Here is a 25,245-nt window from a genome sequence, read left to right as displayed (position 1 = left end):
AAACGCACTATATATATAAAAAAAAAAGAGTAACAAACAGAATAAAGATGAGAATACACCTAAGAAGGCAACATTAGCTTTCTTATGCAAGCAGTGGTATCATGGGAGAGCAGCTTTGATGAAAACTGCATGAGCTGCAATACTCATAAATAAAAATAGGTAGCTAAAGTAATTTTGTAAATTATCATGAATCATTTATTTGTATAATCTGCTTTCCAGCATAACAACGATGAAAAACTAAAAATATTTTTCAGGTCTTTTTTTTCCAAAAATGACTGCATCCACAGAAGTACAATTTTCCACCAATCGTTCACAGACAGGTAAAAATAAATGTACTATCCCACACAGAAAACGTACATAGCTCAAAATGTACTGAAATCATAGTGATCGTGAACAAAAGTCTTGTGGATAAAAATGTGTTTAGAAGAGACATTGGTATCAGGAGCTGCCAGCTGATATGAATGTTTCAAGAGAAGATGGGATTGAAGCGTGTGAGAGAGAAGGAGAAAAAAGATGGGAAGAATGAGATCCTCTACAGTTTGGGGGAGCAATTAAAGGCAATACTGTGAAGGGCAAATACAATAAAATGGATGTAAAATTGATCCCCTCCTTGCAGTGGGGATCAGAGCCTGGCCCAGGTACAACCAGCAACTTATTGAATGATATGTAATACATTGTTTAGTCAAGATTCAAGAACACTCACAAAAGTTACGTGCACATTCTTCTTAAGCAGGAATAAAGTTTTGATACAGTACTTTCTTAACATTTCTGAATGAATAAAGTAGTACTGAGAGAAAGTTCCCACCTATGATAAGAAAGATGAATGCTGATGGTTTGTAATGGCTTTGAACAAAAAATGTATGAGCATACTGTGCTAAGACCACATATAGAAGCAGGGATTAGAAGTTCCGCAAGCCGAGGAGCTTGCTTGTACAATGTTGGTCTGGCATAATAAAGATTTCCCGATGAAGACTGGCTGAGAAAGCCTGGAGACTGAGAGATCTTACCAATGCTTATAAATATCAAAAGGGAGGGAGTGAAGTGGACGGGGTCAGGCTATTTTCAGCAGTGCCCATGACAGAACAAGAGGCAATGGGAACAAACTGGAGTTCCAGGGACATGGGAGTTCTGTATGAACATGTGGAAAAACTGATTTGCTTTGAGGGTGACAGAGTACTGGAACAGACTGCCTAGAGGCTGTGGAGTCTCCTTTTCTGGAAATACTCAAGACTCATCCAGACACTTTCCTGTGCGACCTGCTCTAGGGAACCTGCTTTAGCAGAGGGTTGGTCTAGATGATCTCCAGGGGTCCCTTCCGACCTCTATGACTCTGTGATACTGGGAAGACCACCACATGGCAGTTTTCCTTTTGCATTGGCTGTTGAACAGCAAGAAACTGCTTTCTGCAGCCAGCCAGCGATTGATCCACCTCCCTCCCATCAGAGATGCACAAAATGGGAATTCCACAGGCAAATAAAAGCCACACTTCATTTTCATCAGAAATATGAACGGATCCCTTGTACTTTAGATAGCCTCTTATTACTCTTTTTCCTTCAGTGATATTTATGAGCTGAACTTAAAATGATTTTCAACTGTTTAACTGAGGCAGCAGTTGTCACTGTGATCGTAATTGCTGCTGCACTAAGGCCATGAGTTAACAAAAAGTATCCTTAAAATGCAACTGTACCACAGCTAGAGAAATACGTCAGTTTGTGTTCACAGGGACATAGGGGGAAGAAGTGCCCCAAGTGCTCAGCGAACTGCAACTAAGCTGTAAAGTGTATTTTTTATTACTTAACACGCAAAGGTTCTTCCCCTTTTCCTCCCTTAGTATCATAAAAGTATTTTTTACAATAATCTCTTTTGTTCTTTTTTTTTTCACTGAATTATTAGCAGCAAAATGTGTAGAAGGAGGGGCTGCCATACACTGCAAGGGAAGACAAGGCAATCAGTTTATTTGTAATTGTTACTGTGGGGAAATATTATTATATGTAGTTATTGACTCATAAACTACACTATATCTCATCTCATCTCAACAACAGCTGACGTCTCTATTTCCCCTCTGTAAGTCTTGTTATGAGAATCATAAATAACGTGCTAATGAGATACGAATTGGTAATGTTGGAAAATCCATCATTGTGCATGATGTTTAACAATGTATTACCAGCCAGTAATTCCTCTGAGATTAAATAAAATAGCTGGCGGTTTCAACAGGCTAGCTCAAGGAGATAGCAATAAATCTACTCAATTACTGTACTACCAATCTGTTTTTCACTGCTAAGGATATTATTATTTCATTTGGACTTGTTTGTGCATCATAGACCATTTTATTTCAGTCAGTCAATGAGGGAAACTGTGGTTTTTTTCTCACTGATCTGCAGAGACTTGGGCTATGATAAAGTACATTATAAGCAACACAAGTGGACTCAAAGAGATAGAAGAAAATCTACCAACCTCCGATCAGACCAAAAATACACCGTGAAATACACGTTTTAGAAAGTACAGTTTTGTTTTCAAACTAATTTATCTGAAAAGCCTCAACTAAGTGCTGCCTAAGATGGTCAGTTGGAACAGAATTATTGGATTCTTGGTGATGATTTGTACTTCACCTTGATCCTGTAGTATATTGAGAGTTAGATCATTCTTTGGCCTGGTGATTTAGATTGCAACTGGCTGTCATTCAAATAATAAAATAATATCATGGAATAGAATCATAGAATAGTTTGGGTTGGAAGAGATCTTTAAAGATCATCTAGTCCAACTCTCCTACAATCAACAGGGACATCTACAGCTAGATCAGGTTGTTCAGAGCCCTATCTCTTTTTTTCTCCTTCTTGCCTGGGGAAGAAAACACAGAAACTTTAGTAGTGAAAGTTATTTTCCTTGCTAGGCTGACCTTACAGTCCTGATAAACTTCCCTTCCTTGCAGTGAAGCCTGGAACTTTGCATTTGTATTCGTTGTCCGTGCTCACCCCAGCATGCTTTTTCTTCAGATAGATGTGGCTTTGTGTAATGGTTCTCAGAATGCAAACTTGGTGTCCCCAGTAGGCTTCCAAAGGGCTGTAAGGGAGGGATCCTACCTCCTCCGTGCCACAAGGCAGGGATCCTACCTCCTCTGTGCTACCATGCTGCAAGTTCTCTAGATAGGCATGACCTGTGAGTGATCTGGGCCCAAGCTCAATGTTTTGGGATCAGTGTTGCTTCTAGTGGGGAATTTCTACTGACCAGCTGTACAGGAACTGGAAAAGGAGCCTGAGGTCAACATCTCTCTTGCATGAGGTGCTCCTGGGTGAGCACCTGGATCTACACATCCTCCTTTCACCTTTCTTCTGGTTTCTCCTTGCCAATTTTCAGAAAAATATGGGGCTGGCGACCTCATGTTGTTCAGCTGACAAAACCCCACATCCTCACAAGTATCTCCATCTGAAGCCACCATAAAAGTACCTATAGCTTATTCAGCACAGCTATTCAATACAATCTTAGGCATTTCTGTCTCTGATTTTGTACTGTCCTAACTGCTCCATTCACAACTGTCTGCTGAGTGTCTGTGGTGCATTTGCAGGTAGAACATGCAGAAATGGTTTATGCGTTTCTTTGGTTTTTACAATTGCAGTACAAAATAATTGGCCTATTTCACCTGGAAATACACATTCTACTACTCAACACCAAAATCCATGTTCCATAGAAAAGTATTTTAAGTTTGTTCATCTTGGCAACAATTCAAGCACACAGTTTCCGTTTCAAGTGAAATAAAACACAGAGAGCTATAAATTCCGAACTTTAATTGTGAAGATTTCATGCTAATTTGCAACACCAGCTTGTCAAAGTCCCACGTCCTCTGCTCCACCAGTGCATCACTGGGGCCTGCCTCATCTCTAACAAATTGCCAACACTTAACTCAGGAAAATGGTATTTTGCAAGTGCTACAGAATGATGAAAAAAAGTTCTTCTGAAGATGTAAAAATGTCATCTCTATAGCATACAGCTGTTTTTTTACCCACTTATTTTTCTTTCCTTCTGATTCCCACCTTACTCATATTTTTTAACAATAGGCCATATGATATTTCCTGAAGCTACTCAAATGTTTCTTGGTATAGGGAGCCCAGTAATCATGTATGAGGAATTAAATTTCTGTACTATAACACTGGATTGCTTTTGGATATATATAAAGGAGCTTAAAGGAATTTTCTGTTTACATTTTTAATGTATTTTTTCACACTATGTTGCCACAACAATTTTGATTCCCCATTTTCTGTGGTTCCCATACGTTGGCTATTTAAGCCAATTTACAGAGGTTGAAATGTGTACATTTGAAATAAAAAATATAAAGTGAATTCCTGACAGTTATTCCAATGACAGCACAAAAGAATGAATGAAGAGGATGCTCTATCCTTTCCAACGTTGTCAGATGACCTTTGAGGACCCTATCAACCCAAGCCATTCTATGACTTTGCAGAGGAAGCATGTCAATTCGCTGCTGGATGTCCAGAGGCGTTTTGGAGGCTGACTCCGACCTGCATCCCATCAGTGCCAAATATTTGTACTGAGCAGCTCAGCGCCCTGACTCACATCCTTTTCCTTAGTCAAAGCTGTACTTTTACTGTCTCTCTTTATGTCAGTAGGTTGATTTATTGTCACATGTGCATGAGATTTTACTGTGAGTTATTGCAGAAACCATAGAAATTTTTGTAGCGTAGCAACATTTGTACAAAGAACAGGGGAGCAGAGAAGAGATGCTGTCCAAATGTGCTCTCACCATGATTGTAAAAATTCTGTCTGACCTTTCCTCAACTGTACTTGCATTGTCACACACTGAGAGTCCCTACAATCTCCAACATCCATTTAAGCCTCCTGTTTTCTCCACTGTTACCAAAATGGCATCATTAAACTGATGGCTTTGCAGTCTCTGGGATTCTTCTCTTTGAGCTGATGTTCCACAACATGCCTTCTCTCCAAGAAATAAATAGATTTTATTAGTCTTCATTAATAATCTTTCTTATACTTTTAGTGAACACAAAACATGGGAAATTTACCCTAATGAAGTTATATGAAGTGTAGGGTAGAGAGGCCCTACAGAGAGATCTGGACAGGCTGGATCTCTGGGCTGAAGCCAACGGGATGAGGTTCAACAAGACCAAGGGCCGGGTCCTGCACTTTGGCCGCAACAACCCCAGGCAGCGCTACAGGCTTGGGGCAGAGTGGCTGGGAAGTTGTGTGGAGGAAACGGACCTAGGGGTATTAGTCGACGCTTGGCTGAGCATGAGCCAGCAGTGTGCCCAGGTGGCCAAGAAGGCCAATGGCATCCTGGCTTGTATCAGAAACAGTGTTGCCAGTAGGAGTAGGGAAGTCATTGTCCCTCTGTACTCAGCCCTGGTGAGGCCCCACCTCGAGTACTGTGCCCAGTTTTGGGCCCCTCACTGCAAAAAAGACATTGAGACCCTGGAGCGTGTTCAGAGGAGGGCGACGAAGCTGGTGAGGGGTCTGGAGCACAGGCCTTATGAGGAGCGGCTGAGGGAGCTGGGATTGTTCAGTCTGGAGAAGAGGAGGTTCAGGGGAGACCTCATCGCACTCTATAACTACCTGAAGGGAGGTTGTAGTGAGCTGGGGGTCAGCCTCTTCTCTCTTGTAACTAGTGACAGGACGAAGGGAAATGGCTTCAAGTTGCGCCAGGGGAGATTTAGGCTGGACATTAGGAAATACTACTTTTCTGAAAGAGTGGTCAGGCGCTGGAACGGGCTGCCCAGGGAGGTGGTGGAGTCACCATCCCTGGAGGTGTTCAAGAAACATTTAGATATAGTGTTGAGAGACATGGTTTAGTGGGGTTGTTGGTGGTAGGTGGATGGTTGGACTGGATGATCTTGTAGGTCTTTTCCAACCTAGCTAATTCTATGATTCTATAAGAAGTCATTGTCACCTGTTGTATGGATGCTGCAATATTACTTCACAGAAATAGGGGAAGAAATCAAGCTATAAGCTGTTGCCCCAGAAATCCTTCACTTGGTTTTACTTTGCTGTTTCTACCTCTTTAAATAATTACGTTCAATTATCTCACTGGTTTTAGTTGACATATTCAGCAGATATTTTACCTTTTACATCACTGATTAAATTAAGAGGCAAATTAATGTAAGGGCTCTTGCTGCTCTTGATTGTCAGTAATTTGGGTACTTACTAAGTGGTTCAAAGTGTATTTAATTATTAAAGATGTAGTGCTTCACATTCGGTAGTCAGTGAAACATGTAGCATTTACGTCATCTTAATTTTTTAAGTATGATTGCTTTTAATGTAGTTCAAGAAGAAGAGTTTCAAAGGCTGTAAAGCATAATTTTCTCATTCTGAAAGAATGATTAACCACTAATTACACTGAATATGGACTTCCTCTTTCCTACCTTTATAATTAGAAAAACAAAATGGTTCTTACAGAGCGTTACGTCTCTACTTGTTCCTAATAGAAATACCCTGTGCCCACTCACTATTTCAGAGGTTAAAAAAGACGGCTGATCAAAGCAGGGGACACTTAGTCAATGCTAGAGATTCATCTGGAAATTAAGCACTGAGCTAAGTCCCACACTGCTGAACCTCCTTTTTTTCCTTCTTTCTTTCTCAAATTAAGAACCTAGACCATCTGCCGTTTTTTCATACCCTCCGAAACAGCCCAGAAGATGCATCCACATCAGCAAAAATAGCAATCGTGCCATATATCCTTGTTTAGTATGGCTGCCTCCTGTGAAAAACACACGTTCCTCGGGCCTTTCACATCATGAGAAGTTGGTTCCTGACTATTTTAGGGTAAGGACCCACAAACTCACCTTCCACTGCCATACACTGGGCCAAATCCCACTCGCTGCTCTTTTAGGCTACAAGCAGCACTGCAAGACAGAGATAGAGAAGGCAACATTCAGACACAGCTTCCACCTTCCTCGATGCGTAGCTGATCGGAGCATGCAGGCAGATGCATTAGGCTAAGCCACATAACACCACAAATGCTGATTCTGACTCTCCTCACTGCTGGATCGCTCACTCCTACTGGTCTGACACGGGTCTGATGGGCCCTCGTGGTGACATCCTGCATCTATCCAGTCATGCTGTCCCCAGTGCTTACTTATGCTGGCTTTGCCCTTCAATGTCTTACACAGCCTGTTACAAGATAGAGGAAACTTCCTCCAATCATGTTAGTGATAATCCATCTTGCAGTCTTAGCTCAATCAGTACACAAACAGCTCCTCAAAAATGCCTAGAGTGATGTGGAGCCTGGGAAAGGGGGAGGAAAGGTATTCATTATCTCGCTTCCTGAATCAGTAATTAAGGATCTATGTTAATCAGTAATGAATATAAATTAATTTCTGGAAGTCAAGCCTGTTTTGCCCATGAGAGTAATAGTTAAGTGATTTCCCTGCATGTTTCCTTGAACCGTGAGCTTTCTCATTTGTTTGCTATTTGGGCCAGCTGGGGCCAACCTGCCACAAAACATAAGTCCCTTTTAAGCTTTTGGCTTAAGATCCAAGGAAAAAACATATTAGTTTGTCAGTGCCTGTAAGTAAGAACACTGTGCATTAGTACAGACACTCGGTGCACTTTGTACCATTGACACAGGTTGTCTGTGCTTCCTCTCCACGCCTGAGCACTGAACTTCATGCTTGAAATTTAGAAACAAGAATTCCTTTTTAATGACACCATTTAGTACTTTGCACAGCTATAAAATGATAGCTTTCACAAGGCTGATTACACAGTTCTTGAGTAAGAAAGCCTGTTTATCTTTTGCAAAGTCAGCTAAACCTTGAGCTGCTTTTGTAAGAGTATTCAGTTTCTACAAGCTCACCAGAAAGATAAAATCTTAAGCCTGAAATTCCTATTCAGCTTTATATTAATATAAAGCCGCTTTATATTAATAAGTATAAAGCTGGGTATTTAACATCCCAAACATACAATTTCCATGTACTACATGTCCTATAGCATTTTCACATCACAAAGAAGACATACCATTCTTAAATCTCTTCAATATTAATTCTTAGATAAGAAACTTTTAGTTTGTGAGAACCTAGCCATTCTTTCCACAGTTTCCTTATTGTCCTGCCTGAGGGGATCTGCATGTATTTACAACACAAAGTTCAGAAGCTGGCACAAAACACCTCACAAAAGACACTGCTGTAAGGGATGATGAAAATAGCTACAAAACAAAGCAGTCATCAGAAGAGTATTTTAGAAAAAAGAGGCAGCATTTATTATGAGCTTATAATACAGGACAAAATAAAAGCATCTTTTAAATCACCTAGTACGTTTATGGATTTTATTTATTCTTACCTCCTGTTTTAGAATGGGAATTTGGTTTTGCCAAAAATAAATATTTCAGTCATGATTCAACGGCAGATGCATACAATGAGGAAAAAGGAGCCTTGGAATTAACTGAAGACATTCCAGCAGGAGTCAAAAGCAGAGAATTCGCTGTGGTTGAAACTGTAAATATGCCCTACTTAAACCGGGAGTGGAAGCTTTCTTAAAAACAAGAACAGAACCCTTAAAACCAAACAACACAAGCCCCTTTCATTACAATATCACATCAAAGTGACAGAGAAGACCCCAGTGATCGCTTGGGAATCTGCCACAGTCTAGTTTTTCTAATCCGATCAAGTCCATATTTCGTGGAATAACATGCCCCCCTTCTGCTGCAGGCCGAAAGTAAAGGCGATCAAACCGCAACTTGCATTTGCCCTCTATGCCCAGGTTGGTATTGGAGCTTGTGTCCCAGGTATAGCGGCAGTGTTGGGGTTTACCCAGGAACTCCCAGATATCCGTGATGTTTTTAGGTAAGCCACCTAGTTTAGCCACCTGAGGGGAGAAAACAGAACTGAGCTGTCAAAATACCAATTTTTTTTCCCCCCCTGTAAAACATGAGTTGTGAAGAACAAAAAGGAACTTCTAAATTGTGTTATTTCTCAGTAGCCTCTACGGCATGGCCAATTTCTGTCATACTTTCTGAATCCAAAGCATGCTACGAAACAAGAGTTCCACTCTGAAATCTTCAGACATAGGGGTCAGCCCCATGTTTTCTGAAATAAGGTCATTCCAGCTCATGGCAGTAGAATTTCACTAGTAGGGAAAAACACATTTTTACTAATAATCCAGAAATTTCACTTTTAACATTAATGAAGTATCATTTAGAAGTTGCAGATTTCTGCTCTGCAGTTTGTTTCTTATAAAGACAATAAAAAAAGTCTGTGAAGATTTTACCAGAATACCTTCCCATAATATCCAGGTTGCTTATTTCTATTTACCTCGCTGTCTCTGAGGTTTGTATCCCCCCCAAATATAACGGTGGTGGACTCAGACTCCTCCTGCATTTTGTTTAGCACTATTTGCAGTTGCTTCATACGCTCCTTTGAGTGATCTTTAGTGCTCTCCAGATGAGAAGTCATAAGGCAAAGTTCATTACCAGATATGTTCACCTGCACATGAAACAAAACAGGTATGCTATTTTCCACACTGTGATATGGAGTTCATAGACAAAAGCTAATCCAAAAATAAATTAACGAATGACAGAGCTCTGGTTAATATTTGTCTTAAATTGGAGAAAATTGGCTTACGGGAGGATAGCAGGCTTCTAGTTTGTTTTCAGGGGCTATCAGATTTGAAAACAAAGTACAGCCAGTAACTTAAGAGGTTTAATTTTATTAGTACCAAATGCAATTCGGTTCATATGTTTGAAGAAATGTTCATGCTCTGTTTCAGACTGCCGCCGAGTGAGGCCAGCCCAACCCTTCTGTGATCCTACTGTTTTGAAGACAGACACGCAGCTGTAGTACTGACTGACTGACTTACATGCACAACCAAAAGGTTCCTCATCATGGAAGTTGTTGGAAAACGTATTATCTCTTGTTTTAGTAATTTCACTCTCGTTTTCTTCAACAGCATGGCAGTGAAATAGCCATCTACATTACCTGCAGAGGAACAGACAAATAAAAGGTCAAGGACATCATCTGCCACAAGATGAAGTTAAAGCTCTTCCATAGATCTCCTTGCAAATTAAAATTTTTCTTCCGGATCATAGTAAGATGTACAAAATGATCATTCAAAAGTTCCTTAACAGGGCTGTGAATATTTTTTTAATCCAAATGTTTAAGCAGCCACTCATCTATGGTGCTTTTGGGGATAATTTTGCTATCAGTTTTTCACAATGTGGAAAAAAAAAAAAAAACAAAACAGAGGCCATCAGTCAAGCAAGCTTTTCACAGGAGTAATTTGCATCCAACTATATGCTGGTACTAAAATACAGAAAGTAATTTAAGTGTTTCCCTCTTCATCTTACTCTTTTCAGTTGCTACAGAAGGTCAGAGCTTTTGGCAAGGGAGCCAGAACAAAACTGTACTTATTTTCTCCAGTTCCTGTCTTAAGAAATTGAGGCTTACTTCTTACCTGGAATGATGGTGTAACCACCTGCTCTCCTCTGTAGAATACAGAGATACGGAGGGATAACCTCCTGTAAGAACACGACATCTGGGCTATATCTGAAATCAGCAAAACAAGTTTTTAAGTTATCTACTGAAAGGTAATAATATTACACTCTGATGTCATACAGAACAGGGTCAGAGATCTCAGGTGCATTTTTTCCTTATCTTCCTAGATACCTTTTAAGACCCTTTCTAATGATATTTAGTAGCACGTAGACATACCACTGATGGTGAAGGCAGAAAACAATGACTATTATGGGCACAGTACCAACGTGGCAAGAAAACACGACTTCCTTTTGTCTTGAAAACATTTCCACTTTTCAGTTATTACATATGTGAGGAATTTAATGTGAACGGCTGAAAAGCAGCCTTGGATCATAATGTGCAACAGATAAGATTTCTAGGAAATTCTAGCCTCCATCTCATTCCCTTACAACAGATCCTTCTCAGCTAACCTGTCATTCATCAATGCCAAGTTCTTTTACTCCTTAGAGCTGTGCCACCAGTAACAGCACATGTAGCGTAGGAGTCCTGAAAGTGCTCTTTTAGGCACAACATTATAGCTGTCCTTTTTTGTTACACTGCTGAATAGACCTTCTCTAAGCAGTCAATGGACAAACTTCATAGAACCACAGAATGGCTTGGGTTGGAAGGGACCTCAAAGCCCACTCAGCCCCAACCCCTGCCGTGGGCAGGGCTGCCCCCCACCAGCTCAGGCTGCCCAGGGCCCCATCCAACCTGGCCTTAAGCGCATCCAGGGATGGGGCACCCACAGCTTCTCTGAGCAGTCTGTGCCAGCGCCTCACTGCCCTCTGAATAGAGAACTTCTTCCTAACATCTAACTTAAATCTCCCCTCTTTTAGTTTAAAGCCATTCCCCCTTGTCCTATCACTATTAGACTGTGTAAAAAGTCTCCCTCTTCCTTATAAGTTCACCTTAACAGAAAAAAAAATAAAATCAATGCATATTATTAAAAATCAAGAGAAAATCGATTTAGTTAAGGGTTTTCTGCTGGGTTTAGAAGAGCCAATTAACTTTTGTTTAAATCCATTTAATTTACACTGATAAACTACTGTATTAAGATACACCAATTTATGTAATTATTAAATTAACCATAAGTGTATTAACAGGAAGCTTCAAATGGTACAACTATAAAAGGCAATCACAGATACTACTGCTTTCATCACAGTTTGCATATTATCATCCTTTACAGACAAGCAGCAGTAATGGCAAGGGAGCCGTTTTTCAAATAACAAATCAAACAAAGAATACTGGTGGCCTTCCAAACAGTTTGTGCCAGACTGAAGATACTCATACCACCAGAATGAAGCAAACAAGTTTCTTGCATTTTCACCCTCTTTTTCTGTACAGGATGGAAGTATGAAGCATGCTCTGGATGTAGGCATAAAACTTGATGTAAGCAATATTGTTCGTTACCGAAAGATTTTTAAAGCGGTCACTGCAAAGTCTTTAACCCCAGAAATCCTGCACAGGCTCACACCTCTTCCAATCAGTATTAGGATTTGTACAACAACTCTATTATTGCATCTAATTTGAAGATAATTTGGACATGAAGATTTTTTCATTATCTAAAACAAGAAGCTTGCTTTAAAGTTGGGTACATAACAGTACAAAGACAAAGCCATGCTTACAGTGTCAGGTAAGAACAGACACCTCTAGCTCGCTCCTGCAGATTTCCCAGGTCCAGCCCATCAATATTCCAGGTTATCAGTGAGAAGCTGCTGTCATCATCTTGTTGCCTGGAGTCTGCACCGCTGCTGCTGGTATTACTTGCAGTTTCATCTGCTGTGAGGTCAATACTAAAGACATAATTTATATGTCAACATGCATAATATTTTCTTCCTGCAGCTGCCTCTCTTATCTTCTAAAGTACGTTTTACACCCATCACAACTTACAGGTAGCCATCTAAAACTTTCCCAACAAATAAGTTAACATGAATTCTACTTTTCTGAAGGAGTGGTCAGGCGCTGGAATGGGCTGCCCAGGGAGGTGGTTGTGTCACCGTCCCTGGAGGTGTTCAAGAAACATTTAGATATAGTGTTGAGAGACATGGTTTAGTGGGGTTATTGGTGGTAGGTGGATGGTTGGACTGGATGATCTCGTAGGTCTTTTCCAACCTAGCTAATTCTATGATTCTATGAATTGATCTCTTATTGTAATTTAGAAGAAGCACAGTAACTAAAACATACAGACTTCAATCACATGGAGTCTTATTATGTAGAAGAAGTAAGAGTTTCTTCCTCTTCCTTATAGATACAAAATAACATTTACCATCCCGATTTAAATTAATTGGATGGCAACCAACTTAATCCAATGCACCTGAGGAATTCATTTCTTTCACCATGCCAGGGGCAGGTTGTGCATGTAAGTTCTGCAAACATTCTCCATCATACTAGAAAAAAAGAACTTCAGCCAAGCCTTTGTTTTTAAGTACCCACCTTCATAATGCAGCTGAGGTTTCTGTGCTCCCCTTAGGCATGTGCAAACTCACAAACACATGCGACAAACTGATAGTCATTTTCTTTGGGAACATTCACCCCAGACTGCACCTCAGAAACCTATGCCTTACCTACCCCGCTATCTCGATAAAGACAGAGAAGCACTGTCAAGGTGTGAGTGCCCAATCCAGTCACTGTCTGGGGACTATGTCGATAAAGAGAACTCGATGAAACAGGGCCCAAAGCAAATTCCTTTAGTAAAGTGAGAATCTAAAACAAATGATGCTCAAAAGTATACCTAAGACTGTTCTGGCAAAGATGGGATCCTGGAGTTTGATTGTATCTATTCTGGAGTTCTGAACGTATCTATTCCCTGGTATCATTCAGTCTGGAGAAGAGGAGGCTGGAAAAGAGGAAGACTTGCTGTGGAGCTCCTGGATAGCAGCAATGACGCTTGGCAGACTTTCTTTTTTCATTCAGTTACATGAAAAAAAAACATGCATGCTATAGAGCCATAGAATCATTAAGGTTGGAAAAGATGTCTAAGATCCTCTCGTGCAAGCATTGCCCCACCATGCCCACTGAGCACGTCCCTCAGTGCCACATCCACACGGCTCCTGAACACCTCCAGGGACGGTGACCCCACCACCTCCCTGGGCAGCCACTGCCTCACCGCTCTTTCTGAGAAGAAATTCTCCCTAATACCTAACCTGAACGTCCCCTGGCACAACTTGAGGCCATTCCCTCTCATCCTATCGCTGTTACCCGTGAGAAGAGGCCGAACCCGGCTCGCTACGACCTCCTTTCAGGTCGCTGTAGAGCGCTGTTACCAAACACAGCTAGCGCACAACTATCAAGACCAGAGGAGTTGTTCCCCACGCTCCCGCCCTCCTCCCGGGGCACTCACCAACTGCCGGGCCCAGCCGGCCCCCCTCCTGCCTCCGCCCGCTCGTCCAGCGGCGCCTCGAAGTAGGCGTCCAGCGCCCTCTGAAACACAGAGGCAGAGTGCAGGGGAATGGCGGCCGCTCCCCTCGCCCCCCGCCGCCGGCCCTACCTCCAGGTGCCAGCCGCTGCCGGCCAGGAAGCCGCTCGCCACCGCCTCGTCGCTGCTAGTGATGGCGGCGAACTCGGAGCACAGCACCTTCCTCCGCTTGGCCAGCCGCAGCGCCTCATCCCCATCCTCCTTCTCCTCCTCCTCCCTATCTCCCGCCCGCGGGGAACCGACCTCGGGCCTCGCCGCCAGCTCCATGGCTCTGCGGGCGGGGCGCGGCTCCGGGCGGGGCGGAAGCTGGGCCGAGCCGTTCCGGGCCGCGCCGCCGTCACAGGGCACGGTGTCCGAGCGCCGTGACCGGGTCGGACAGCATGCATCTCACGATGGAGAGCCTGCGGAACACCATGAAGTACCTGGTGCAGTCGGAGGGCTTCGACAGGGTGCTCGGCAAGGTAGGGCGGGCGGCGGGCAGGTCCCCCCTCCCCCAGCGCGGTGGGAAATAGGAATACTGTGCGCTAACGCTTCCTTCCCTAACACTGACTGTGTCCTGCAGTGCCTCCTTCCTCGCGAAGGAAAGGGATCTGAGGTGTTGGTTGGCTGCCGGCTGAACACAAGCCGGCAGTGTGCCCAGGTGGCCAAGAAAGCCAGTGGCATCCTGGCTTGTATCAGAAATAGTGTTGCCAGCAGGCGTAGGGAAGTGATCACCCTTCTGTACTCAGCTCTGGTGAGGCTGCATCTCGAGTACTGGGTTCAGTTTTGGGCCCCTGACTGCAGGAAAGACATTGAGGCCCTGGAACATGTTCTGAGATGCTCAGTGAAGCTGGTGAGGGGTCTGGAGCACAGGCCTTATGGGGAGCGGCTGAGGGAGCTGGGATTGTTCAGTCTGGAGAAGAGGAGGCTCAGGGGAGACCTCATTGCTCTCTGTAACTACCTGAAGGGAGGTTGTAGTGAGATGGGAGTTGGACTCTTGTTCCACATAACTGTGATAGGACAAGAAAGAATGGCCTCAAGCTGAACCAGGGGAGGTTCAGGTTAGATATTAGGAAAATTTAGTCTCAGAAGGAATGGTGAGGCATTGGAACGGGCTGCCCAGCAAGGTGGTGGAGTCACCGTCCCTGGAGACACTCAAGGTCAGGCTGGACAGGGCTCTGAGCAACCTGATGGAGCTGTAGGTGTCCCTGCTTATTGCAGGGGAGTTGGACTTAGGTGACCTTTAACAGTCCCTTCCAGCTCAAATGGTTCTATGAAAGCAACTCCTGTCATTGTGTTTCCCCAAGGCATTTTGGTCTTATGTATAAAAAGTGTAAGCTTTAGGAAGCTCATTTAATTGTAAGGAGTCCATTAGTTATAAAGAGTCCAATCAGTTCCTAGTAATATCTTCACCCTGATAATTTTACTCTTCTTGCACCTCAAAATTCCACTAATTGGTCTCTGGATGCAGCATTCAGCTCAAAAATCTAACTTGCTGGAAGTCAGCCTAGGGAGGCAAGCTTCTTACCTTGCTTTGGGAAATGTTGTGACTTGTTCTGAAACCCATTTCTAGAAACAGAATGCTATAAAATCATAGCTTTGTTTCAATTTCAAGCATCTGCTGTTGTTATAACCAGCTGTGTAGTTGTGGGGAGAGCAACGGATGTAGTGTACCTTGAGTTCAGCAATGCATTTGACACTGTCTCCCGTAACATCCTCGTAGGTAAGCTTAAGAAGTGTGGGATAGATGAGTGGACAGCCAGTTGGATTGAAAACTGGCTGACTCATTGTGGCCTTCCAGTATTTAAACAGAGTTTATAAACATGAGGGAAATCAACTTTTTACAAGGGTAGATAGTGATAGGACAAGGGGGAATGATTTTAAACTCAAGGAAGGGCGATTTAGATTAGGTGTTGGGGAGGGGAGGAATTTTTTCACTGAGAGTGGTGAGGTGCTGGAACTGGTTGCCCAGAGAGGTTGTGGATGCCTCATCCCTGGAGGTGTTTAGGGTAGGGCCAGGTTGGATGGGGCGCTGGGCAATCTCATCTAGTACTTAATGTAGTGGCTGGCAATCCTGCCTGTGGCAGGGGGGTTGGAACCTGATGATCCTTGAGGTCCCTTCCAACCCAAGCCTTTCTATGTTTCTGTGACTGACAGAGCTCAGAGTAGTGATCAGCAGCACAGAATCTGGTTGGAGGCCTGTAGCTACTGGTGTTCCCTTGGGGTCGGTACTGGATCTGGTCTTGTTCAACAGCTTTATCAGTGACCTGTATGAAAGGACAGAATGCATCCTGAGCAAGAAGGCTGTGCTGCCATTCAGTGAGACCTGGACAGGCTGGAGAGCTAGGCAGAGAGGAACCTGATGAGGTTCAACAAGAGCAAGTGCAGAGTCCTACGCATGGGGAGGAACAGCCACGTGCATCAGTGCAGGTTAGGGGCTGACCTGCTGGAAAGGAGCTCTGCAGAAAAGGACCTGGGTGTCCTGGTGGAGAGCAGTTTGGCCATGAGCCAGCAGTGTGCCCTCATGGCCAAGAAGGCCAATGGGACCCTGGGGTGAAAGCAAAAGAGTGTGGACAACAAATTGAGGGAGGTGATCCTCCCCCTCTACTCTGCCCTGGTGAGGCCACAGATGGAGTACTGCGTCCAGTTCTGGGCTCCCCAGTTCAAAAAAGACACGGAACTTCTAAAGAGAGTCCAGCGGAGGGCTGCAGAGATGATTAAGGGCCTGGTGTGTTCATGCATACAAGGAAAGGCTGAGAGAGCTGCGGCTGTTCAGCCTGGAGGCTGAGAGGGGATCTTATCAATGCTTATAAACATCTAAAGGGTGGGTGTCAAGTGGATGGGGCCAGGCTCTTTTCAGTGGTGACCAACGACAAGACAAGGAGCAACAGGCACAAGCTGGAACACAGGAAGTTCCATAATAACATGAGGAAAAACTTCACTGTGAGAGTGACAGAGCACTGCAAAAGGCTGCCCAGAAAGGCTGTGGTGTCTCGTTCTCTGAAGATATTCAAAACCTGCCTGGATGCTTTCCTGTGCACCTACCGTAGGGAAGCTGCTTTAGCAGGGGGTTGAACGAGATGATCTCCAGAGGTCCCTTCCAACCCCTGTGATTCTGTGATTCTGGGAGCTACTTGAAGCCTTTCTTTCCATTACTAAAATATGACTTGAGATTTTTTTTCCTGTTCTGGAGAGGACAGATTTTAGGCTGAGGCTTTTCAGCTCTAGCATCAGAGCAATTTTCTGGTTTAATTCCAATGCGGTATCCACTTAGGGCTTAACAACTGTGGGTTTTAAGCCCATTCTCAGAAGTAGTGCATCGCAGATGTGCTTGGGAGCTGAAGCAGTTTGCTGAGATGCATGGGAGGACAGGCACAGAGGCTTTGAGAAGTACAAACCAGCAGCTGTAGCTGCGTAAGTCCTGGAAGCATTCAAGCACCTGACTACTGCTGTCAGGGGGAGAAGGCAGCTAGTGTCAGATCAGAGACCAGATGCCATCCTTGCCTTGCTGATGGATTGGAATGTTCCCTAAAGGTAATGGAAGCTATCATCAGCTCTCAGTGTCAGGCACTGGGAGAAAACCCATACTGTAAACGGGTGTGTCTGAAACTTAGTGTATTGCAGCATGGCTGATTCCTGTAGGCCTGGGATCTTCATTAATGAAGGTGCTATTTTTACACTAGGACATTGCCTCAGTGGTTTCCCCTCTTCTTAACTCTTGTTTTTTTTCCATTTGAAGTTGGACTGAGTACTCAGTTACCCCTTACCTTGGTATCATTTCTCTGCAAATTTTGCATAAACTTTGTCCTATCAGAAAGGGACGTTAGCTGGAATTGAGCTCTTATAGTGCATTGTAAATAAGCAGTAGTGAAACTGGAGACATTTCAGTCTTAAGAGTAGAGAGAATAAGTCAATCCAGTTGAAATGGTATGGAAACATTGAAATTTAAAAAAAAAAACCAACAAAAAACTTTGGTGTAACATCAGAAAAAAATAGTAGGAATTACAGTAAATATTATGCCCACATTTCACTTGTGGCAGTCTAAAGGTACTTCAGAGTATTTGCTACAAGCATACATATATATACTTATCTCAGGTCTGCATCTGTCTTCAGAATTTGAATGTAGTACTACTAACCGAAGAGACTTGAATAAAATAATTTAAACAATTGAAATGCAATAACTTCTTGGTCTCAAAAATCCAGCTTCTTTCGTTGGTTACATGGGGGAGTGTTGTACCACGGATGCACTGTAATTTTCTGTGTAACGCCTTTCTATATAACATCTATAAAAGTGTATACACGAGTTATGGCGCTGTAATACAGTGTGACACAGCATTGGATAATTGTGCCCAGGAATGCAAATTTCAGTTCAAGGAGACCAATGGGATTAGCTTATTAGTTTATGGTAACATCTAATGTGACAATTTAAATTGCTGTGTTTTATGTCTTTCTGTTTCTCTCATGAATCCAAAATTAAAACAAGATTTCCTTTCGGCTGGATTCAGGGCAGCACCTGGAGTTGGTACTTTGTCAGCAAGCTCTTTATTCCTCTTTTGGTTATACAGATGAAACTTCTTTCCGCAAATCCAGGAAAAGTTGTGTGCGAATTGAAAGTGGAGGAGGAACATACCAACAGAGGTGGCACCTTACACGGAGGTTTGACAGCCACGCTTGTGGACGTGGTATCAACAGTAGCGTTGTTGTACACAGAAAGAGCAGCGCCTGGGGTCAGTGTGGACATGAACATCACGTAGGTATCTTCCACCATGCCTAACAGAGCTTACTAACTTCTCTTCCCTGACAAGGTATTGACTCCATTACACTCCCCTTCTGCGTTGTAGTACCTGCTTTAAAAAGGTGTCTGAAGTCTTGTTTTAAATAAAGTTGTGGGTGGAGGGAAGTATATCTGAGGATATTGCCAGTTGGCTGCAAAATTTGAGTAGGAATTAAGTTTTTATTTCTTAAGTGCAATGTTACACATTCATTCACAGAATGTTAACGGGATGTTACGTGGTAGATTTTAGTCTTACACAATTGGCTTATTTCTTTGCTTGGGCAGATTTGTTAGTGTCCTCAAACAGCAAAATCTAGGCCAAACAGCTTTCGATAACCCCTTTTTCAGCATTAGTCCAAGATTAAAAAAGGAAACGTTTTAGCTCTGCTTTACGCTTAGAGGATAAATTACAAATTGAGTCAGAATTTCTCACTGGAAGAAGATTCCTTTACTCTAGGGCGTTTGAAGGTTGAGAATATTTCTTCCTGTCATGCAATTTTTAAATAGTGCCTTTTAAAAAAAGTCTGAAACCTTCCTTGATCATGCTATTGCAGCTTGTCAGCTTTGCTTCATTATTTCCAGTGTAGAGATTATGACTGCTGGGAACTAAAGTAGTCTTAATTGAAATAACTAGCACTGAGCATTAAAAATCTTGGAGAAATAACTCCTCGTTAAAACTGCCTAAAAAAATTTAGGGAAGTGTGTGGGGAGTGATCTGTATCTTTATCAGATGCCTTCCTTTCCCCCAGTAACTTCTGATTTCCCACTGGTAATGTGGGAACTGGAGCTTTCCACTAACACTGTGATGACCAGGAAATTTCTGAAAATGAACATTTGAAATGCACATATGATTGGTTTTGCCTTGCAGCAGTGTAATGAGAGGCCAACACTTTAATTATTTACACCATCAAAAATGGTGTACTCTCTGGAAATGATCGAAAATAAAATAAGTAGCATAAAGTTTAGGAAACACGTGGGTCAAACAAAGCTTTAAGTATTGCAATGGAGCGCTCCTTTCAATGAACAATTGACATTGGATATCAAATCTAGCTATACTACGCTTTGTTTTCGTTTGGATGAAGGATCTTTTTTAAAAGTTGTCATGAGGAAGCTATTTCAGCAGTGGAATGAATAGGGAGAAACAGAAGGCTTGTTTATTTTTTTAAATCACAAGAGGATCAGCAGCCTTTGGGAGGCTGAAGCCCTGCCCTGCCAACTAACAGGGCCTGTGCAACATCAGCACGAGGCATGATCGACATGGTGTCATGTATAAAAATGATCTAATTGATGAAGATACATGCCCAGCACTTAGTTTCCTGTGCAAACATTTGATTATCATTCCCTTACCTTGGGTCAGGGCTGGATCACATTCCTCCTGATTCTTTCCAGGCTTTTTGCGGTAAAATTTCTTACTTCCTGGACATGTTTTTTTTCAGAGCACACCCACACACTCATGTAAATAAAACAAAAAGTCATGTAATGAATGGAAACAGAGTTAAACCGGGAAAGTTTTGAAAGCCTCCTAAATTTCCGTGGCTTTTCTCTGACCAGGCTGTGAGAAGCAGTTAACCTATGATTAGGTCCTGTACAGAGATGACCTTCTGGGGACATTACTTCCAGAGACATTCTGCAGAAACCAGCCAGACTGGTTTAGAAAGGCCACAAGAAGCTTGCAGTGGCTGGAATAGGACTTGGAGCTGAGCTTGTAACTGAGATTTTTGGTAACTAATTCTTCCTGGTCCGAAAAGGACTTTTCATGAGAACCAAGCAATGTTTTTCTTTCTGTCCTCCATTTCCTAAGAGAACTGTTACACCAAACCACCACTGCAGTACTCTGGAGGAGCTCGAGGACTTTAAGCAGCAGGGATTTTCAAGCAGGCAGTTATAAGGAGATGCGACTTTATTACTTAGTTTCATTTAATTCCCTTTGTGATAATCTAAAATGAAGAAATAGGCTTGGATTTGTGCTCTGTACAGACCCTTACCTGTTCATTTTGTTCTTCATTTAAGATATACTTCAGCTGCTAAAATTGGAGAAGAGGTACTGATAACAGCTCAGATTTTGAAGCAAGGAAGAAATATTGCATTTGCCAGCGTGGATCTAACAAATAAGGCAACGGGAAAGTTAATTGCACAAGGCAGACATACAAAGTACATAGGACAGTAATGCAGGTAATTTCAAAAATAACAGTGTTGGGTTATGAATCCCATATAGAACAATTTTCTCATTGCATAAATGACAGTCTGCACAGTTTTGATTGTGTAATGTGAATTGGTCTCAGTTCCATGATAAATGAACAAGTTTATTACCATCAAAATGGCTAAAAGCCTAAAATTAATGCTTATTTTGGGATGAAAAAAACAGAACACGATAACGTGGGAGTGCAGCTGTTTGGACTTTGAAGGTCAAGGTAACAAAAACAAAGCCTTTAGAACAGCAACATGGTTTACCAGCTTGACAGCATTAAAGAATCTGTTTTGTTTTGGCTGTGATGTAGTGATGGGAGTAAGCAACCCTGCCTTCAGACTTGTGACTGCCACATTCACACGCCACAATGTATGCTTACAAACTGTTGTGTAGGAGGGTGGTGAAGGGTTCCTATAAGCAACCACTTCCACATTATGCAAAGTGTAAAGCAAGCTAATACAAAGTGTAATTCACTAATGCTGTAACATGTTCTAAACTTTTCAATAAAGCTTTCTGAAACTACTTTTAAAAAGTTTTTTCTTACCTCTTTGTATAGAATAAAAGTTTGTTAGGACAGAGTGGCTGAGAGTGGATGTAGTGGAACAGTCATACACCAGTTCGCCCAAGAACTTCATCTTCTTACTGATTCTCTTTGTGAAAGTACAGCTACAGTATGAGAGCTTTCCAGCTATTAACTAAAATTCTGTCTATGCTTATTTAAAAAGAAAAAATCAGCAGGTGAGACTCAAGTGTGTGAAAGGGATTTCTGAAAGCCTTGTGTCAGGCTTAAGTTGAAGGCTGTCTGACATGTGTTGAATGTGGTAAAGTTCAGCTGCTGTTTCATCAGCACTGTTGTGCTGCTGGTGACAGGTTTGACTGTTTTCCTTAAACAGATGACAGATGATCCTCCACAAGGCTATCACACTGTAAGAGAAATAGCGATGTTACGTGCGCGGTGCAAGTTTGTATAAACCATGCCCTTAGTTTTGGGAAGATTTGAGATGTTAGCGTTCTCTGGTAAAGCGCATGCAAAGTTCTTTTTGTCATGCAAGCTGAGTCTTCAGTGATTTCAGCTTTGTGACTGAACGTGCATTTTATGCATTTAGGACTTTTTTGTGCGTTCTTCAAACTGAAGAATTTTCAATGAATTATGTGGTATGACCTGTTTGTGGAGACCAATCTCCATCTATTTTGACTATTATCAGAAGCAAGAGACAGAGGGTGAGAGTGACAGAGGTGCCGAATCCAAGTGCTGAAAGGTTCAGAACGCTCTTCAGTTAGCTGTGTGCCTGGGCAACTCTGCAGTTGTGTAATGACTGTCCCAGTGCAAGTTAACACCTCTTCCCTCCCTCAAAGCTGGTTGCCTCAGGAACCTACCCTAGCTAAGTGGTCCCATTCTATCACATAGTATTCATCATATCTACATAATTACAATTGAAAAATGTCCAGGCAAATTAGGAATAGCAAACCTCAACAAGGAAACAGCATCCTTGTGTTCCTATTCAAGCCTGACAAGGACAGTTGCAGGCTGAGAGGGAAACCTTCCCGAAATAACAAGTGAATTCTTTTCCCCCTTATAACAGATTATTCTGTTGTAAGGGACACTGTATTTCAGTGCTGCCTAATTAATAAGACGGGCATCACTAATACGCTGGCCAGTTGTTTTAGAAGCAGTTCATTAAAGTGATTATTTTAAGACATCCTTGTCTGTTAGCCCCTCATCAGCAACAGCACTGATAATTTATTTCACAAAATAACATGAGGTTGGACGCCTTTGAAGGAACTGTTACCACTGAGCTTGCTTAGCTTTGGGAATAAGTTGTCAAACTTCAATTCTGAAGTGTTCTTTGCTGCTTCCACTCTAACCCGCCTGTTAGAAAATCTGCATCTTACCCTAGCAAAGTTTGAAAGGAAAGAATGGTAAATAATTAGCATAATAAGGACAAATAGCTCATGGTTCCAGCTGGCATCAGAACAAGCGGATCTCCTGTGGGGTTGACCTGGTTCTATCACTGCAGATTTAGGCATAATTCTCTTACAAGCAAATAAAGTGACATGATGAGACCATCTTGTGATGCTTATTTGTATAAGAAATCACATACCCAGTAACTGACATTTGTAACCACCGTACCTTACAGATGAGACAGTCCTTCACATATTGTGGAGTTGGTTGTTGGTGGTTTTTTTTTCCCCAAAATATCAAACACCTGCACAATATTCCTACATGTCTAAAGAACTGTCCTTACATAGAATCAAACTTTAAAATAGTGGTATATGACATATCATGGAACAGTTCATCTTTATCTGTGAAAGCAACTGCAGCTTCCTACTGTATGCAATATATTGGCCAGCTAATTGTTTCATGCTGGTTTCACATTATTACTGGCTATTGCGTCAGTGTATTCAGACTGACACCTGAGTATTTGAGTCACAGTGGAACTCTGCGTAACAGATCCCTTGGAAAAACAAGGGAAGAGAAGGGAGGATAAGGAAGTTAAACCTATTCCTGCAGTGCCCATCAGGACTCATTGCTGGTTTTTCAGTTGAAGCCACCTGCCACAGGGGTGGAGCAGCTTCACCCAGGCTTCTCTGCCAATTTAATTATGAGTTAGTTGGTTTACAACTCTCAAATTGGCAAGCCACTTAAAGGGAACAGGGGAAGGGGACAGAATTAGAATTAGGCTGTTAAGTAACTGTTCTGAACAGCAGCTAAATTCTGTTCTGCTGTACTGACTGGCTCTGAGCCACTGCCAGGAGATGTGTAAGAACTTCTGATTGCATTTTACCACTAGCCATTTCACAACTTTGCTCTGTCTGCAGAAACCATCTGATCAATAGAAACAGAAACCCTCAAACCTCTCTGTCACCTTGTTCTCCATGGGTTTGAAGAATGAGGGACTCATTCCCATTTCATTCCTCAAGAGTTCACGGATAACACAGTGACAGTTACTGCCTTTGTGATCCTATAATGCATTCACTGAATTCACTGCCATTACTAAATCCCCTGGTCCCAAGTAGCCACAGCTGTGGAACACTGCGCTATATGCAGTTCTCATTTAATGACAGCAAGTTACCTGGAAGCTCATATTAAAAGGAATACACTGGCTATCCTGAAAAATCCCTACTTTTTCTTGCTAAAACACTACTACCTGAGCTGAATCACTGTAGTAGGAGGCTGTATCTTTAACGTTCTTCTGCTTAAAACAAACAGTAGCTGCTCAGATAGTTTTTCAAGAGCCCAGAAAAACAGCTTGTAGAGCAGATGCCGTAGGCTCAGCATGGCTTTAGCACACAGTAATTGCGCTCAAATTACGGGACCTTCCCATATGTAAATACTCTTCAAGCAGAAAAACTAGGTCATAGGTATCTTCAGCCCTAAAAAGCATTTCAGTCAGTCATGCAAAAATTACACTTGTGTATCTCTTGCTTTGCAGGTTAACTGAAGCAAACTGATTTTTTGTTCCCTCAAACAGGGAAGGTCTGGTGGGAGATGTAGAGGTCGGGGGCTGTCTTGGACAGAGTGACCATGAAATGGTGGAGCCAGGAGAGGGGACAGCAAAACTGCTGCCTTAGACTTCCGAAGGGCGGACTTTGAATTGTTCAGGAGGCTGGTAGGGAGGGTCCCTTGGGATTCGGTCCTGGAGGGTAAAGGGGTCCAGGAAGGCTGGTTGCTCCTCAAGAAGGAAGTCCTGAAGGCGCAGGAACAGGCTGTCCCCCTGAGCCGCAAGATGAGCCAGTGGGGAAGGAGACCAGCGTGGATGAACAGGGAGCTTTTCCTGAGGCTCCAGGAGAAAGAGAGAATCTAGCTCCTGTGGAAGAAGGGACGGGCAACTCAGGGAGACTACAAGGATGTTGTTAGGATGTGCAGGGAGAAAATTAGAAAGTCAAAAGCCCAGCTCGAACTCAACTTGGCCACTGGGGTAAAAGGGAACAAGAAACTCTTTTACAAATATATTAACAGTAAGAGGGGGACCAAGGAGAATCTCCATTCTTTACTGGACTCAGCTGGGAATGTGGCCACTGAGGATAACGAAAAGGCTGAGGTTCTCAATGCCTTCTTTACGTCTGTCTTTAAAAGTCAGACCAGTTGTCCGCAGAGTACTCTACTCTCTGACCTGGAAGTCTCAGATGGGGAGCGAAACAAACCCGCCATGATTCAGGAGGAAATGGTCAGAGACCTACTACTCTACCTGGACTGCCACAAGTCCATGGGGCTGGACGAGATCCACCTGAGAGTACTGAGGGAGCTGGCAGAGGAGATAGCCAAGCCGCTTTCCATCATCTATCAGCGTTCCTGGTCAACTGGAGAGGTCCCAGAAGACCGGAGACTTGCCAATGTGACTCCCATCTACAAGAAGGGTCATAAGGAGGATCCGGGGAACTACAGGCCTGTCAGCCTGACCTTGGTGCCAGGGAAGGT

General features: G+C 42.8%; 2 protein-coding genes across 2 annotated transcripts; one reads left to right on the top strand and one right to left on the bottom strand.

The window, feature by feature from the left end:
* TDP2 (tyrosyl-DNA phosphodiesterase 2) lies at positions 8,193-14,228 on the bottom strand. Its single transcript, XM_021387571.1, has 7 exons — positions 13,957-14,228; positions 13,810-13,889; positions 12,095-12,262; positions 10,408-10,499; positions 9,814-9,932; positions 9,270-9,440; positions 8,193-8,823 (listed from the first exon to the last, which is right to left on the bottom strand). The coding sequence occupies exons 1-7, from the start codon at positions 14,149-14,151 to the stop codon at positions 8,542-8,544; spliced, it is 1,107 nt and encodes a 368-aa protein (XP_021243246.1). The 5' UTR covers positions 14,152-14,228; the 3' UTR covers positions 8,193-8,541.
* On the top strand, positions 14,198-21,349 carry ACOT13 (acyl-CoA thioesterase 13). The gene is made up of 3 exons (XM_021387572.1): positions 14,198-14,345; positions 18,429-18,613; positions 20,648-21,349. The coding sequence occupies exons 1-3, from the start codon at positions 14,265-14,267 to the stop codon at positions 20,802-20,804; spliced, it is 423 nt and encodes a 140-aa protein (XP_021243247.1). The 5' UTR covers positions 14,198-14,264; the 3' UTR covers positions 20,805-21,349.

Source organism: Numida meleagris, chromosome 2 (genome assembly GCF_002078875.1).
Source record: "Numida meleagris isolate 19003 breed g44 Domestic line chromosome 2, NumMel1.0, whole genome shotgun sequence".
NCBI lineage: Eukaryota > Metazoa > Chordata > Aves > Galliformes > Numididae > Numida > Numida meleagris.
The sequence above is the reverse complement of the archived record's forward strand: the minus strand, read 5'-3'. Positions and strand labels throughout refer to the sequence as shown.

Bases quoted from the DNA above. Each gene is read 5' to 3' on its own strand.
- TDP2 (XM_021387571.1), bottom strand. From the start codon at position 14,151: ATGGAGCTGGCGGCGAGGCCCGAGGTCGGTTCCCCGCGGGCGGGAGAT. The intron at 10,500-12,094 runs GTAAGCATGGCT...TGCTGATTTCAG, and splicing joins GTCTGTTCTTACCTGACACT to ATATAGCCCAGATGTCGTGT. The intron at 8,824-9,269 runs GTAAATAGAAAT...TTCTCCCCTCAG, and splicing joins CAAACCTCAGAGACAGCGAG to GTGGCTAAACTAGGTGGCTT.
- ACOT13 (XM_021387572.1), top strand. From the start codon at position 14,265: ATGCATCTCACGATGGAGAGCCTGCGGAACACCATGAAGTACCTGGTG. The intron at 14,346-18,428 runs GTAGGGCGGGCG...TTGGTTATACAG, and splicing joins TCGACAGGGTGCTCGGCAAG to ATGAAACTTCTTTCCGCAAA. The intron at 18,614-20,647 runs GTAGGTATCTTC...TCTTCATTTAAG, and splicing joins AGTGTGGACATGAACATCAC to ATATACTTCAGCTGCTAAAA.